At 45.3% G+C, this 14,559-nt stretch overlaps 1 protein-coding gene across 3 annotated transcripts in view; it reads right to left on the bottom strand.

Annotated features, from left to right (window-relative positions):
• LOC109997280 (MTSS I-BAR domain containing 1) overlaps positions 1-14,559 on the bottom strand; it is a 39,285-nt gene that overhangs the window by 16,647 nt on the left and 8,079 nt on the right. For all 3 annotated transcript variants that reach the window (XM_065948278.1, XM_065948277.1, XM_065948279.1), the window contains exons 4-5: positions 1,695-1,779; positions 1,106-1,197 (exon numbers count right to left, since the gene is read on the bottom strand). In XM_065948278.1, coding sequence (XP_065804350.1) covers positions 1,106-1,197; positions 1,695-1,779 — 177 coding nt within the window. The remainder of the gene's footprint in view (positions 1-1,105; positions 1,198-1,694; positions 1,780-14,559) is intronic.

Raw genomic sequence — 14,559 nt, 5'->3', positions numbered from 1 at the left:
CACACACACACACACACACACACACACACACTCATTATTGAAATGGACGACACAGGCCAAGAAACAGACAGCTCCTTTAAAATGTTAAAAGTCTTTAAAGTTCACGTCTTCTACTGATCCCCGTTCTTAAACTCTCATATAGCGTTACAATGCTGGATGCTCTACCTAAACTTGGGCAAAGTTTCAGATCATGAGGTAATCATATGTTGGAGTAATCCCAGAATGAGTCTGCAGAGGGCGCTAAATGGCTTGTTCTGTGAATCACGCAATAGTTCCCCGAAATGAAACCAAGAATTTCACCAGAGACTTCAAGCCTCTACGTAAGCCACTAAAACTTCTTACATAGACTCTCTTTTCCCGAACCTGGAGAGCAGCCCTCCCCTGGCAGCCCTGCAGTGTTCTGCGCCCCCCAGGAAGGCTTCCAGAGAGCTGACCAATCAGGAAAGAGAGGGCATGTAGGGAGGGGGGCCTTAAAGAGACAGTACACCTACTGAAGATAATGTGGTCAGGGGTCGATTGTTTACACCTCAATCAGACCCAAACTGGACCAGACATTCTGAGCACGCTCCACAGTCCCTGTGTCCGGCTTTGACCGGGAAGTCGAGCAGAATAAAAGTGTAGAAGATGAAAAGGGATCAACATGGAGAGAGTCAAAGAGACAACCAGACGAGGAGAGACAGGACAGGTTGTGTCTTCGTACGAAACGTTCAGAGCTGATTGGTCGTCCATGTTTTCACCGTTCGACAAACAGTCTGCTGCTCGCCAACGTGTTTGTCGATTGTTTACTTTGTGACTTAACGGGTCAACAGGAAGAAGGTCCAAAAGTAACGAGCTGACAGAGAACATATCGTCCCCTAGTGTAGAGGAGTCAGACAAACTTGATTCTCCCTCACTGCTTACGGGGACAAGAATAGTAGAACAGTGAGAGGATACTGTAGCTCCACTGCACCATGCACGGACACACACTCAGCGTTTCTGTGTGTGTGTGTGTGTGTGTGTGTGTGTGTGTGTGTGTGTGTGTGTGTGTGTGTGTGTGTGTGTGTGTGTGTGTGTGTGTGTGTGTGTGTGTGTGTGTGTGTGTGTGTGTGTGTGTGTGTGTTTGAACCTTTGGCGTGGTCCTTGTCCAGAGTGTTGGCCACTCTCTTCCACTCCTCCATCTGCTCCTGGAGGGGGTTAATCAGACAGTCCAAAAACACCCTGAAAACACACACACACACACACACACACACACACACACACACACACACACACACACACACACACACACACACACACACACACACACACACACACACACACTCACACTGTTAAAGAAGTCCTAATAACACAAGGGTAAAGACTCAGTTCAATAGTTTACTAAGAGGAGGAGGAAGGAGAGGAGGAGGTGGATCAGGACGTAAATGGAAATTTTCAAGTGGTAAAAACTGATGCACAGACATGGAGCAGATGGTAATGTTTTAAAGAATGCAGTAAAATATATGTAGACTCGATGATGGTTATAAGTTAAAAAATGAATGAGAAAACGATCAGGATGGTTTGTTTCTGCAATTAGTCAGTTTGAGAGCGTGATGGGAGAGAGATGAAGCAGGAGGAAGAGGAGGAGCAGGTTACCATGGAGAGCAGGGAGGAGATGCTACACCTGTTCAACACACACACACACACACACACACACACACACTCACAGATCGACTCACATGGAGAACTGGCGGAGCTTGGTCTCGATGCTGCGGTGCCTCATGCACATCCTGGTGAGGGCCGAGCCGATGTCTCTGGTTCCTCCTGAAACAAACACAGAGAGGACAAGCTGTCAGGAAATGTTCACGCTGAGCCTTCAAAATAAGACGCAGGAAAAGACCCCAAAAACTCAACCTATAAGAACACACAAAAAAAAGCTCATATTAGATTCGGTCTTAGATTCAGGAGTCTTCGTTCACTCACAGACGTAAACCAACTAGCCTACATCCAGCACTCAGGGCCTCTGTCCACCGCCAGGTTTTTTTACGGGCAGAGAGCGCTGGCTGTACGCTCAGGAGAGATTGGATGGAGCGTTTGTGCGCTGAGAATAAAAGAGCTGCATGTCTGTCCTGTGTCTATGACAACAGTCTGTTGTCCTATGACAGACACTGCACTGTTACTTTTTACTGTAGGCTTAGGTTTAATTGTTTTTTTCCCTTCACTGTGAGCATCAAATGGAGGATGTTTGTCCTCCTACTTTATCTGGATGAGCGCCTATCATGGCTCCGATCAGATAAAGAGCGAGGAGGATTCAGGAGGATTTCACAGCAAGCCTGTCCTGTGTGGACATTTTTCAGCAGTGCATGTGTGAGAAAAAGAGCTGTTGTAATGTGATGACCTCTCCACTGAATCAAACACTAAGGACAGAGGTCAGAGGTCGGATCAGAGCTCTACACTCTGAGTGTCTCTCCTGCTAGAGGACGCGCCGTCAGGGTGGAGCAGAGTCTGTTTGGGAGCAGCAGGAGCTCCACAGGCACCCGGAGGAGCCAGATGGTCGTCCCCTCTCTCCCCCAGACAGGACTCTCCCTCCTGGGGTAAAGATCAGCCGACCTCAGCCTGTCAGCCTGGAGCTCCAACAACCAACTCACACTCTCACTCACACACAAGTTATAATGTTTGAAGAAAAACACAATCTGTTTGTTTTTACTTTGACAGAAAGACATGAAAAATGACTTCTCTGTTTCTTAAAAGTTGTTTACTTGTTGTGAGCGTTCTCTTCAGGACGAGGAGTGTATGAAGACGATGGATCCCTTGTGTACAATATACGTATGTGTGCGTGTGTGTGTGCATGTTAGCGTGTGTGTTTGTGTGTGCGTTTGTGTGTCCGGGGTGGGGTAGTGAGCACTGCATTGCAGCACTGACACCTCAGTCTCTCCTCCGCTCCTCCCTTACTCTCCTCCTCTTCTCTCCTCTCTCCTCCCCTCTCTCTCTGCACACTGACTCCTCCTCCGCTCAGACTGTATTTAAGAATGATTTCACGTGATTATAATGAGCATGCTTCCAGGATTTTTAGTTATAGTTTAGTTTTTAGTTATAGTTATAATTATATGATATAATTATGATGACAAAGTGAAAACCATCTGCAGAGATTTTTAAATCTTTTTAAACATTTTGTTGGAGTTGAGAAAAATAAAGTTATTTTTGTGATTAAATTGAACACACATAAACCAAGAACCAGAGGACTTTTCACTCCTCTAGATCGTTTGCTCTGGTCTGAATCATTGACCTGTTTGTTCCATTTCTGCATAACTACCTCCAGTTTGGTCTGTGTTCACACGAGGACATTTACAAGAGGAGCTAAATGCGAGGAAACTGCTCTCTGATTGGTCAGAATTTCTTGTGGTACTCCCTGAAGTAAACAAAGACTATCTGCCTCCTGATTGGCTGTGGCTGCTCCAAAAACTCTTTACAGTTTCTAATTGGACAGACGAGGACACGGACTGATGTCGGCTCTGCTCATCAGTTTTTATATTGTTTGTATGTATCACTGAAGGTAAACGAGACAGTTTGAAAATAATATGTTGATGTTGTTGACTGTTCAGGAGAAGGACCTCGTTAATCCTCCTGAACCAGGACCTGCTCATCCACCTAAACTGCCTCTGAATCTCCAGGTCTGCCTAGGGTCTTTAACGCATGTTCAGTAGACTCATGTGGTCCTCTTTACTCCACTCATGACCTCCTTTTCGTTTCACTCCTCCTTCACACCGCCACTCCCTTCCTCGTCACACATCTTCATCATCCTCTCTCTCCTCCTCTTCTCTCTTTCTCCCACCCTGATGTACTTGACCCTGATCTCCTTTCTCAACTCATCTCCTCCTCTCCTCTCTTCTCACCTCGTCTCCTCTCACCTTGTCTCCTCGTCTCATCTCAACTCGTCTTCTCACCTAGTCTCCTCTCACCTTGTCTCCTCCTCTCATCTCACCTCCTCTCCTCTCTTCACACCTCATCTCCTCCTCTCCCCTCTTCTCACCTCGTCTCCTTTCACCTTGTCTCTTCCTCTTTTTTCACCTCATCTCCTCCTCTCCTCTCTTCTCACCTCGTCTCCTCCTCTCTGTGCGCTCCCAGAGCATCGTTTCTATGAGGAACGTCAGCACTGTGCAGTTCTACAGGCTGATGTTTGTCAGAAACAAAAGTAACAGGAGTTTTGAAGTGAACCAATCAGCTCATGAGTTCAGCGACATGTGTAAAGAATAACTTTTTTAATCTGGTGCTACGATATGTAGAGGTTGTTTTTATCAGCAGGCTGGTTGAGTTCCTGTACGGTCACAGCCAGTCTATTAGTTCCTGCTCGATTCAACCGATTGACCCGACTTCTAATGCAGTGTGTGTGTCTGTGTGTGTGTGTGTGTGTTTGTTTAATGATTGGCATTGAGACCCAGTTGACCCAGTTGACAGGCACAGAGCAGCGTCTCTGTCTGACCTGCAGCCGTCTCTCTGTGATCAGGCTGCAGCTGCAGACTGAAGCGCCTCCGGGCTGCATGAGAGAGAAAACAGGACCCATCACACAGAATCCGACCAGCCTCCATCGTCATGACAAAATGCACCCACAGACTTACAGTCAGCCTCCGTTGTCATGACGCCCTGCACACAGACTTACAGTCAGCCTCCGTTGTCATGACACTGTGCACACAGACTTACAGTCAGCCTCTGTTGTCATGACGCCGTGCACACACACTTACAGTCAGCCTCTGTTGTCATGACGCCGTGCACACACACTTACAGTCAGCCTCTGTTGTCATGACGCCGTGCACACACACTTACAGTCAGCCTCTGTTGTCATGACACCGTGCACACAGACTTACAGTCAGCCTCTGTTGTCATGACACCGTGCACACAGACTTACAGCCTCTGACTGAGTGTAACCTTAATTTAAAACGCACACAGAGTTTCCTGACCGACTTTTCCAGCTCGAGATCCTCAGAGAGAGCGGAGCGCACACATCACGTGAGATGGGGTCGGCCTCAGTGTGCAGAAACAGAACTGACCTGGAACTCAAACACGTCTCAATCCATCCAACGGGACGTGACCTCAACCACTACACCCCCACAGGATGGACACGCAAGCAGGCACACACACAGACAGACCCACTCACACACACACACACACACACACACACACACTCACACACACTCAAAAACACACACACACACACATACACAGACACACACACACACACACTCTCTCACACACACACACACACACACACACACACACACACACACACACACAGACACACTCTCTCACACACAGACACACACACAGACACACTCACTCACACACACTCACTCACACACACACACACACACACACACACACACACACACACACACACACACACACACACACACACACACACAACTCTTACACAGGCGAATGCTCTTCCTGTGAAGACTTTTTGAGTCTTCATTTGAAGGCACAGACTGAACTTGCCTCATGAAGAAGTGAGCCCTGCGTGAACTGTAAAGAACAAACTGAGAGCAGAAAACAAAATGCAGCAGTTTAGTAACATTCACGGAGGTCGTAGCGGAGGCGTGCAGACCTTGTTTGTGCATTTGTGAAAAGGGGCTTAAGTTACCTTTGACCTTTTTCTTTTTTTGACCACCAGACTCTTCACGAGATGTACTCAGTGCTTCCTCCTACAGCTCATGTTTATGTGTCACAATAACAACAGAATTTTTTTTAATCCGCCCCAGCATGGTGATGATAGGACTCGGGGTCGCATGGTGGTGATAGGACTCGGGGTCGCATGGTGGTGATAGGACTCGGGCTCGCATGGTGGTGATAGGACTCGGGGTCGCATGGTGGTGATAGGACTCGGGCTCGCAGATCGGCGGTCTTCAAAATGAATCGTGAAACTTCTGAAGAGATGCTGGGGGTCAAATTAATCGTGCACATGTTGGGTGGAAGTGTTACACATCTTAAGAACATGAATGATATCTATAAATAAATATAGTGGTGGAGTCGTTAGAGCGTTCTGATTGGCTGACAGGTGTTGTTATTGTTGTTGTGGTCCGTCTCAGTGGGAAAGAAGCATCACTTTAACAAACTAAATTAACATCAAATATTTGTCAAAGTTCCCCAGAAATATAAACTCATGATGTCACACTGAGCTGCATTCTGATTGGCTGAACCGAAGGCTGAAAAAACCAATAAGCTGATAGATTCTGTAGTGTTTCCTGCTCGTTGCATCAGTCAGCCTCTCTCTCTCTCTCTCTCTCTCTCCCTCTCTGTCTCCCTCTCTCTAGCTTCCTCCCTCTTCTCTCTCCCTCCTCTCTCTCCCTCTCTCTCTCTCTCTCTCTCTGTCTCCCTCTCTCTAGCTTCCTCCCTCTTCTCTCTCCCTCCTCTCTCCCTCCTCTCTCTCCCTCTCTCTCTCTCTCTCCCTCTCTCTAGCTTCCTCCCTCTTCTCTCTCCCTCCTCTCTCCCTCCTCTCCCTCACTCTCTCGCTCCCTCCCTCCTCTCTCTCCCTCTCTCGCTCTCTGTGCATGAAACCAAGGTCACTCTACCTCTTCAACGCGTCTCTCATGTCAACATGCCACGGCATCAATCTCTCTAATGTACCGACACCAAATCCAAAGATGCAGAGGGTCAGCGTCTCGTTAAAAGGTCACGCAGAGCTGAACGGGGGCGGGGCAGAGGAGCACATCAGTTACAACACAGAGACAGATTTTTTTTAGCATCTCGAAAACTGTAATATAGATGATTACTAGAGTGAAGTTCACTGATCTAAAAACACAGACACCTCATCACATATCAGGCTGTGATTTGATTTCTTTAAATCTGAATATACGCATGTGAAAATGGCGAGCAGGATTGCAACAGCGAGCATTTCCCGCCTCATGCTGCAGATGCTTTCATGCACTCCGTGATTTATTTCACAAGCAGCCCTGACATCTCTGTTGATGATAAACAACAGAGCAAATGAATCTGAGACCGTAAGCCAATAAGGTCGCACCATGGTCATGTTTTAAAACGTTAAATGTGTAATGTTTACGTTTGACTTTAAACTCACTCCTCAGTGGCTCAGTGACCTCGTGGTTACACTTAGATGGTAAGATCCATCTGTAACACGGGACTGAATGTTTGAACATATGTAAAGGCCTGACGCCTGTCCCAAAAAGAGGCGGGGTCAGTTCACAGATTGATTAAACCGTCCCGTAGTGTGTTGTTTTCTGTATTAGCTAACGAAGCAAAGGTACTCCTTTGCTTCCAAGCTGCTTGCCCGACCAAGATTGATTTAGATAAGATAAACACATTTATTGTGTTGATCCCACAGATGCAGTTATCAAAGATTTATAATGAAGACAAGGTGGTCACTCAGCTAGAAAGTAACTGAGCACGTGAATCACCACTCGACACTCTGCAGAGTGATGATGCTTGTTGTAATCCATAAAGCGCCCTCTGCTGGTGACAGAGAGCTGCTAGTTTAATACAATGAACTCAAATGAAATGATATTTGACTGGTGAATAAATCTTGTAATATCCGCGCATGTCAGAGATAAAACTAGTCAATACAGATAGTCACTGGATAAGCTAATATGGGCCGATATAATCGGCTGGCTGATTTATCGGTCTAGTTTTTAGAGCACAGAGTTTCACCTGCCAGGCTTCATTCAGGCTTCAAAGATCGTTTACAGAGACTGAAACTTAACGTGTGGAGAGACGACAGAAGCAGCTGAACCCTCAGAGGATCATGATGCATACAAATAGAAATAATACCATGTAATTAATGAGAGGATAAATCAAATCAAAGTCTGTCCCTGCATCTCCTCTGCATGTTTGAAACGTTCCAGTCAGAGATGATGTCGACGTCTGTCATGTTTTTAAAGTTTGCAAAGTTTCCACGAGACAAATCGAAATACTTTAAAACATTTTGATTAAAGATGTCAGCGTCTCTGACTCTGGATCACGAGTCCAAGGGAGGATCTTTACACCTCTGTCACTCCTTCTGCTTTTAGCTCGCAGAAATACTCTAAAACTTTACCCTCTAACTGGGTCACAAGGAGTGTTTGTGTGTCTGGAGTGTGTGTGTGTGTGTGTGTGTGTGTGTGTGTGTGTGTGTGTGTGTGTGTGTGTGTGTGTGTGTGTGTGGGAGTAAACAGGATTCCTTGCAGATCCTCTCTCAGGTTGACCGGGTCGTACAGTCCAGGAATACCACACACACCAACCGGGGCTTAGGGTGCCTTCTGCAGAGTGTGTGTGAGTGTGTGTGTGTGTGTGTGTGTGTGTGTGTGTGTGTGTGTGTGTGTGTGTGTGTGTGTGTGTGTGTGTGTTGGAGGGGGGCTTACAGTAGAGTCTTCAGATTCTCTGAATAGCGACCCTGAAATATCTCTCCTCTCTGATTACATGAGGTTTCAGTTTCGCTGCAGGTCAGATTTTACTACGAGCAGAAACTCTGAAACTCTTTATTTATAGATCTGTACAGTGGGCTTCAGGAAGTAAACCACCACCATCATCTCCATACCAGATACGAGTATTCGCCATGATGTAATAACCATCCCAGGTAAACTGACAATGAGCTACCTGAGAGTGAAACGGTGGTTTGTCTTCCTGTAGGAGACAACAGTTTGTCTGATATCAACCTTCAAGAACAACACGGTTTATTCAGGATATCGAGGAAAAGAACTACACTACCCACAATCCTAGAGGGGCACAGCGACAGCTCTGATTGGTGGAGCTAGTTAGGACCGTAACCAGTTCATCTGTGGTATCTGTGGTGTCTGTATACTGGTGTCTGTAGTGCATATATACTGGTATCTGTGGTGTGTGTATACTGGTATCTGTGGTGTATGTATACTGGTATCTGTGGTGTCTGTATACTGGTATCTGTATACTGGTATCTGTGGTGTGTGTATACTGGTATCTATGGTGTGTGTGTATACTGGTATCTATGGTGTATGTATACTGGTATCTGTGGTGTGTGTATACTGGTATCTATGGTGTGTGTGTATACTGGTATCTGTGGTGTATGTATACTGTTATCTGTGGTGTATGTATACTGGTGTCTGTGGTGTCTGTATACTGGTATCTGTGGTGTCTGTATACTCGTATCTGTGGTGTCTGTATACTGATATCTGTGGTGCATATATACTGGTATCTGTGGTGCATATATACTGGTATCTGTGGTGTGTGTATAGTGGTATTTGTGTATAAGTTACACACTGCTGCTCGTCAATTTCATCAGAAGTCATGAAGAAGAAACACGCTTAGATATTCAGCAGCTCGGTTATTTCTCCTCTTCTGACAGCTGTTCACAGATATCAGGCCTTTAACACACACACACACACACACACACACACACAAACACACAAACACACAAACACACACACACACACACACACACACACACACACACACACACACAAACACACAAACACACACACACACACACACACACACACACACACTGAGAAGGCTGAACACACAGGAGACGAGTGGAAACATGTTTGAGAAAGAATAAAACAGAAACAAGATCCAGCTGTAATTAAACGCTTTGATCCTGACTCTTTAAAACAAAGACAACACAGACACGTGCACGCACGCACGCGCACACACACACACACACACACACACACACACACACACACACACACACACACTGTCTCTCTTTGATCTGAGACTCAAACAAAGTAAAGGGAGCGTTGTATTCGTTTGACCCGAGATGCTGAAACCAGAGCTTCATCGCTAATCTGATGGCTGAAAGTGTTCGCAGTCAGACCTCTGTGTGTGTGTGTGTGTGTGTGTGTAGTATCTTAGTATCTGAATAGTGAAAGCTGATGTCAGCTCATGGTTCAGTCTCACCTGAAAAGATGCTGATGATGTTGGACTGAAGACACACCTGTGCTCACCTGGAGAAGTCCTCCCTCTTTCTACCTTTCTACACAGGTGTCATAATCAGTCCTGTTTTAAATGTCACATATTCTCCTCCTCTTCAACCAGTGTAAATAAGTCTCAGAGCTCCTCAAAACATGTGTGTGAAGTTTCTTGTTCTAAATCCTCTGATCCTGTATTTGATCATGATTATAAACCCCTCTATTTCAGCTCTGCTGTGTCTGTACTGTGTCTGTACCTTTAAATGTAAATGAGCTGTGTCTGACCACGCCCCCTCTCTGGAAGGACTTGGGTGTCTCAGGCTTTCTCGCTCCATGTCCTATTGTTTACAGTGAGAAGGCAGACTCAGAGGGCAGAACAAACACCTAGCTGTGGGAGTGTCACCCACCTGGGGGAAGGGCTAATTCCCTTTGTGATGTCATGAAGGGAAAATTTCCAAACGGCCTGTTTGAGCACACATTTTCTGAAAAGTGGAGCAGGCAAAAGACGGAGAGGATGGACTTTTCTCATCACTGGGGGGGTTTGTAGACAGACTAGAGACACATATTAGTGTTAGAGAAACATGGTGATGTGGATTTTATTGTCTCTAAAGCACCAATCCAGAGTTATGTTTTATCATTATGAAATTAGTCAAGAGTAGTAGATAAACGTCACCGCCCCCTCCCACTCGCTCCAGGTGAATTCTCCTGATTATATCCTGCTGTGTTCTCACATCAGCTCGCTCTGACTTTCTGCAGAATAAATACGAGGAGGCTGGAGGAGAAACTCTGGGTGAAGAAACATTCAGCTGTTTGCGTTCACACATGACGCTCTGCACAAAGTCAGAGTGTTGTGGTGAATTATTTATCAGCTGGTCAACCTTTACAAACGGCTCTGACCTCCTGCTGGAAGCTCCAGCTACACAAACACACTCAAGAGTCTCCTCACAGTAACTCACTGACTATATTTATGACTTTCTCTTTCTCACTGTTTACTTCAGACTCAACTTTTATTTCTCTGAACACAAACATCAAAATAAATACTCTATCTCTCTCTCTCTCTCTCTCTCTCTCTCTCTCTCTCTCTCTCTATCTCTTTGCAGAGGGAGTGCTGAAATACTCCCCTCCTACTCAGATGGGTGGTGCCTCATCACTGATTAGCAGCCGTTTGTGCAGGAGATGAAAACAAACACACTTCCTCACCTGCTGGGAGACGGTGGTTAATAATTCAAACACACCCTGTGACTGCCACACACACACACACACACACACACACAGACACACAGACACACACACACACACACACACACACACACACACACACACACACAGTCACACACAAAGACACAGACAAACACATACACAATTAATTATTGATTTAATCTCTGATCAAAATGTTAATCCATCACCAACAGCCCTCCACTGTCCTGTCCTCTCCTCCCCTTTTTCTACACCTCCTCTCCTCTCCCTAAACCTCCTCTGCTCTCCTTTTTCTACACCTCCTCTCCTCTCCCTAAACCTCCTCTGCTCTCCTTTTTCTACACCTCCTCTCCTCTCCTCTCCTCTCCTCTCCTCTCATCTCCTCTCCTCTTCGTTTCCGGTGAATGTGAGTGTGAGTGACAGTGGTGGTGTTGCGAGTGGTGCAGAGATTGAATTGTTTGCTATCCTTTCTACTGTTTTCAAAGTGCATGATCAGGTAAGACTGTTTTCATATTTATATTGAGTTATGTTGGCTGTGCAAGACAGACCGTTGGAGGGGTTCTCGGGAGGAATGGCGTCTGCTGAGACGCCACATCCGACTCTCCGACAGGGAGTTCAGATAGTCCCGCCGAACGGTACTGTTACCATGAAGGAGGTTTTGTTAGCTGTAGGTGAACAGGTAGGTCAGGATAAACTTTAGTATGCATCCCGAATGAACAAGGCTGTGATTGTTTTTCTGAAGAGTCAGCCTCTTGTGTATCAGCTGATTGAGAGTGGTGTGTTCATTGATTTATTTGTACAAGTTTCCCTGTTGTCAGTTCCCTCTACGAGGACTGTAAATACTGATAAAACTGAAGCTTCCACAAGTTCTGCAGTTCTAGATGTTTCATTGAAGGAAGGTAAGACAGTGTGTTGTAGCCAGGCATCATGTGAAGGAGAGGACATGGATGAAGATTATGAGTCAGACAATGCATCCATTGCTGATTTGCCAAATAGTGGCTCTGATTTTTATTCTTTAGAGTCAATCAATCAATTTATGGATGAAACGTCAAATAAATGATCATGCATCACACGGTGTTTTTTTCTCTCTGATCTTTCTATGAGGAGTCTTAAAATAGGATCTCTTAACATTAATGGTGGGAGAGACAGACAGAAAAATGGGCCTTATCTCAAATATCTCAACTCAGAAAAACATTGACATCTTGTTTTTACAAGAGACTCATACCACACCATCAGATAAGACAGATTGGGGTTTATGGTGGGAGGGCTTTAACTACCTTAACCATGGCACCAACTTTAGTGCAGGAGTAGCCATTTTGTTTAGAGCATCTGCAAATGTAAATATCGTATCTTGTGCTGAAATTGTAAAGGGTAGGCTTTTAATTGTAAGAGCAGAAATAGAGGACACTGTTTTCTGTTTCACTAATATTTATGCTCCAAATAATGGAGCTGAAAGAGTAGCTTTATATACCCATCTCCAAAAGGAGTTACTGATCTATTAATCAGGATCAGATCATCCTTGGTGGTGATTTTAACTGTACGCTTGATTTCACCGTCGATAGGAGAGGAGCCACATCTACATTCATCCCAGACTCTAAACTCTGTCATCTCACACCTGGATTTGTTGGACACATTTAGAGTGAAACATCCACAATCCAGACAGTATACATGGGTCAGGGTTAACAGTAACAGGGTGTGTGCAGCTAAACCGGACAGGATTTACATCTCGAGAACTCTCAACCCCAGATTAATTAGTTGTAATATTTGGCCTGTTGGCTTCACTGACCACCGTTTTGTTAGTGAGGAGCTGATTATTTCACCAGGTGAAAGGGCTAAGTCCTTCTGGCATTTTAATAACAAGCTTCTACTGGACAATGTTTTCTGTAAAAACTTTGAATGTTTTTGGTATCAGTGGCAATAAAAAAAAGTTGATTTTGATTCTTTGAAGCTTTGAAGGTTGGTGAAGCTCAGATTTGTGTTTTTTGTCAGCAGTATACATCACACTCTTCTGCTACATTAAAAACAGCTGTTAAAAATCTCGAGGACAACATTAAGAACCCTGAGGAGGGGTTAATGGGAGTGTGGATCCCACCACTGGTATCCTGCTGAAGGAGAAACGCATGGAGTTGAGCTCTTTCCTGCAGGAGAGGGTGAAGGGAGCTCTTGTGCGGTGTCGTTTCCTTCAACTAAAAGACGTGGATGCCCCAACGTCTTGCTTTTTTAATCTTGAGAGATCGGTGGCTCAAAAGAAGCTGCTGACCTATCTTAAACTGCCAGGAGGTCGTATAACAGCTGATCCAAAGGAAATGAGCAGTCATGCCATGCAGTCCTATGAAGATCTGTTTGGAGCAGAGAATTGCAGCCTGACCCTGGACGTCCTCAAAAAAGGGACTAATATCACCTCCAGCCGGGTGCTTAAAAGAGTGGTGGAGGAAGTCTTTGCTGCACTTCCAGAACAACTTCGAACATTTCTAAACATTGAGAATCTGTGTGAGCAGTGGAGTGAAGAGGGTGAATACAGCTTCCCATCTTTGTCTGTTACCCTAGATGTCGGGGAGTGGCAGGAAAGAGGAGGTGGGCTGCTGTCCTTTAATACTCCTCTTCTGGAAAAGTTCCAGGATGCGGGGAAAAAGGCACTTTATCAGTCCTGTGTTAAGGTCCTACATCTTTGTTGTTTGTCGGGAGTGAAAGAGTCGAGGTGGACCGAGTTTTTTGGCCCAGACGTTTCCCCGAAAGGCAGCTGGCGTTCCCTGTACAAGCTGCCTGTTGAGAAGAGAACAGCAGATCTCCAGTGGAGAGTTGTGCATGGGGTTATAGCCACGAACAGATACAGAGCGCACATTGATCCAGGGGAGGGAGAGGATTGTCTGTTTTGTTCACTAACTGAAACATTGTCTCATCTGTTTGTTGAGTGTCCGAGGCTGTCACTCTTGTTTGTCCTTTTGAAAAGGTTGTTTGAAGCTCTCGGGGAGGATTTCGCTTTTGTATTGTTTGTTTTTGGGCCAATGTATTCTACAAATTAAAAAAAGACTGTACATATACTGTTGAACTTTTTACCTGGCTCGGCCAAGTTGGCCATTTGGCTCCCACGCAAGAACCGAGCTATACTGGCTGTGTGGAACCGGTGCTGGTTCTGGAGGGACTTTTGAAGGCCAGACTGAAGGTTGAATTTGCATATTATCGAATGATGGACAATGTGTACGACTTTAATTGTGTATGGGCTGTGGAAGAAGCTTTGTACTCTGTGGGTGGGGATGGAGAGCTCATTATTAATTAAGTTTGATTTAGGTTAATGTTGTTTTTGTTGATATTTTGAGTTTTGTTGCACTTGTTTTGTTTTATTTATTTATTTATTTGCTTCTCTTGATCTGAGTGATGATGTGACAGTGTTATAATTTTCTACTGGTAGTGGTAAAATAAAAGGATTTTGAAAACCAAACCTCTCCTCTCCTATCTCTACACCTCCTCTCCTCTCCTTTTTCTACACCTCTCCTCTCCTCTCCTCTCCTCTCCTCTCCTCTCCTCTCCTCTCCTCTCC

Source organism: Labrus bergylta, chromosome 19 (genome assembly GCF_963930695.1).
Source record: "Labrus bergylta chromosome 19, fLabBer1.1, whole genome shotgun sequence".
NCBI classification, from domain to species: Eukaryota; Metazoa; Chordata; class Actinopteri; order Labriformes; family Labridae; genus Labrus; species Labrus bergylta.
This window is presented reverse-complemented; position numbering and strand designations above follow the sequence as displayed.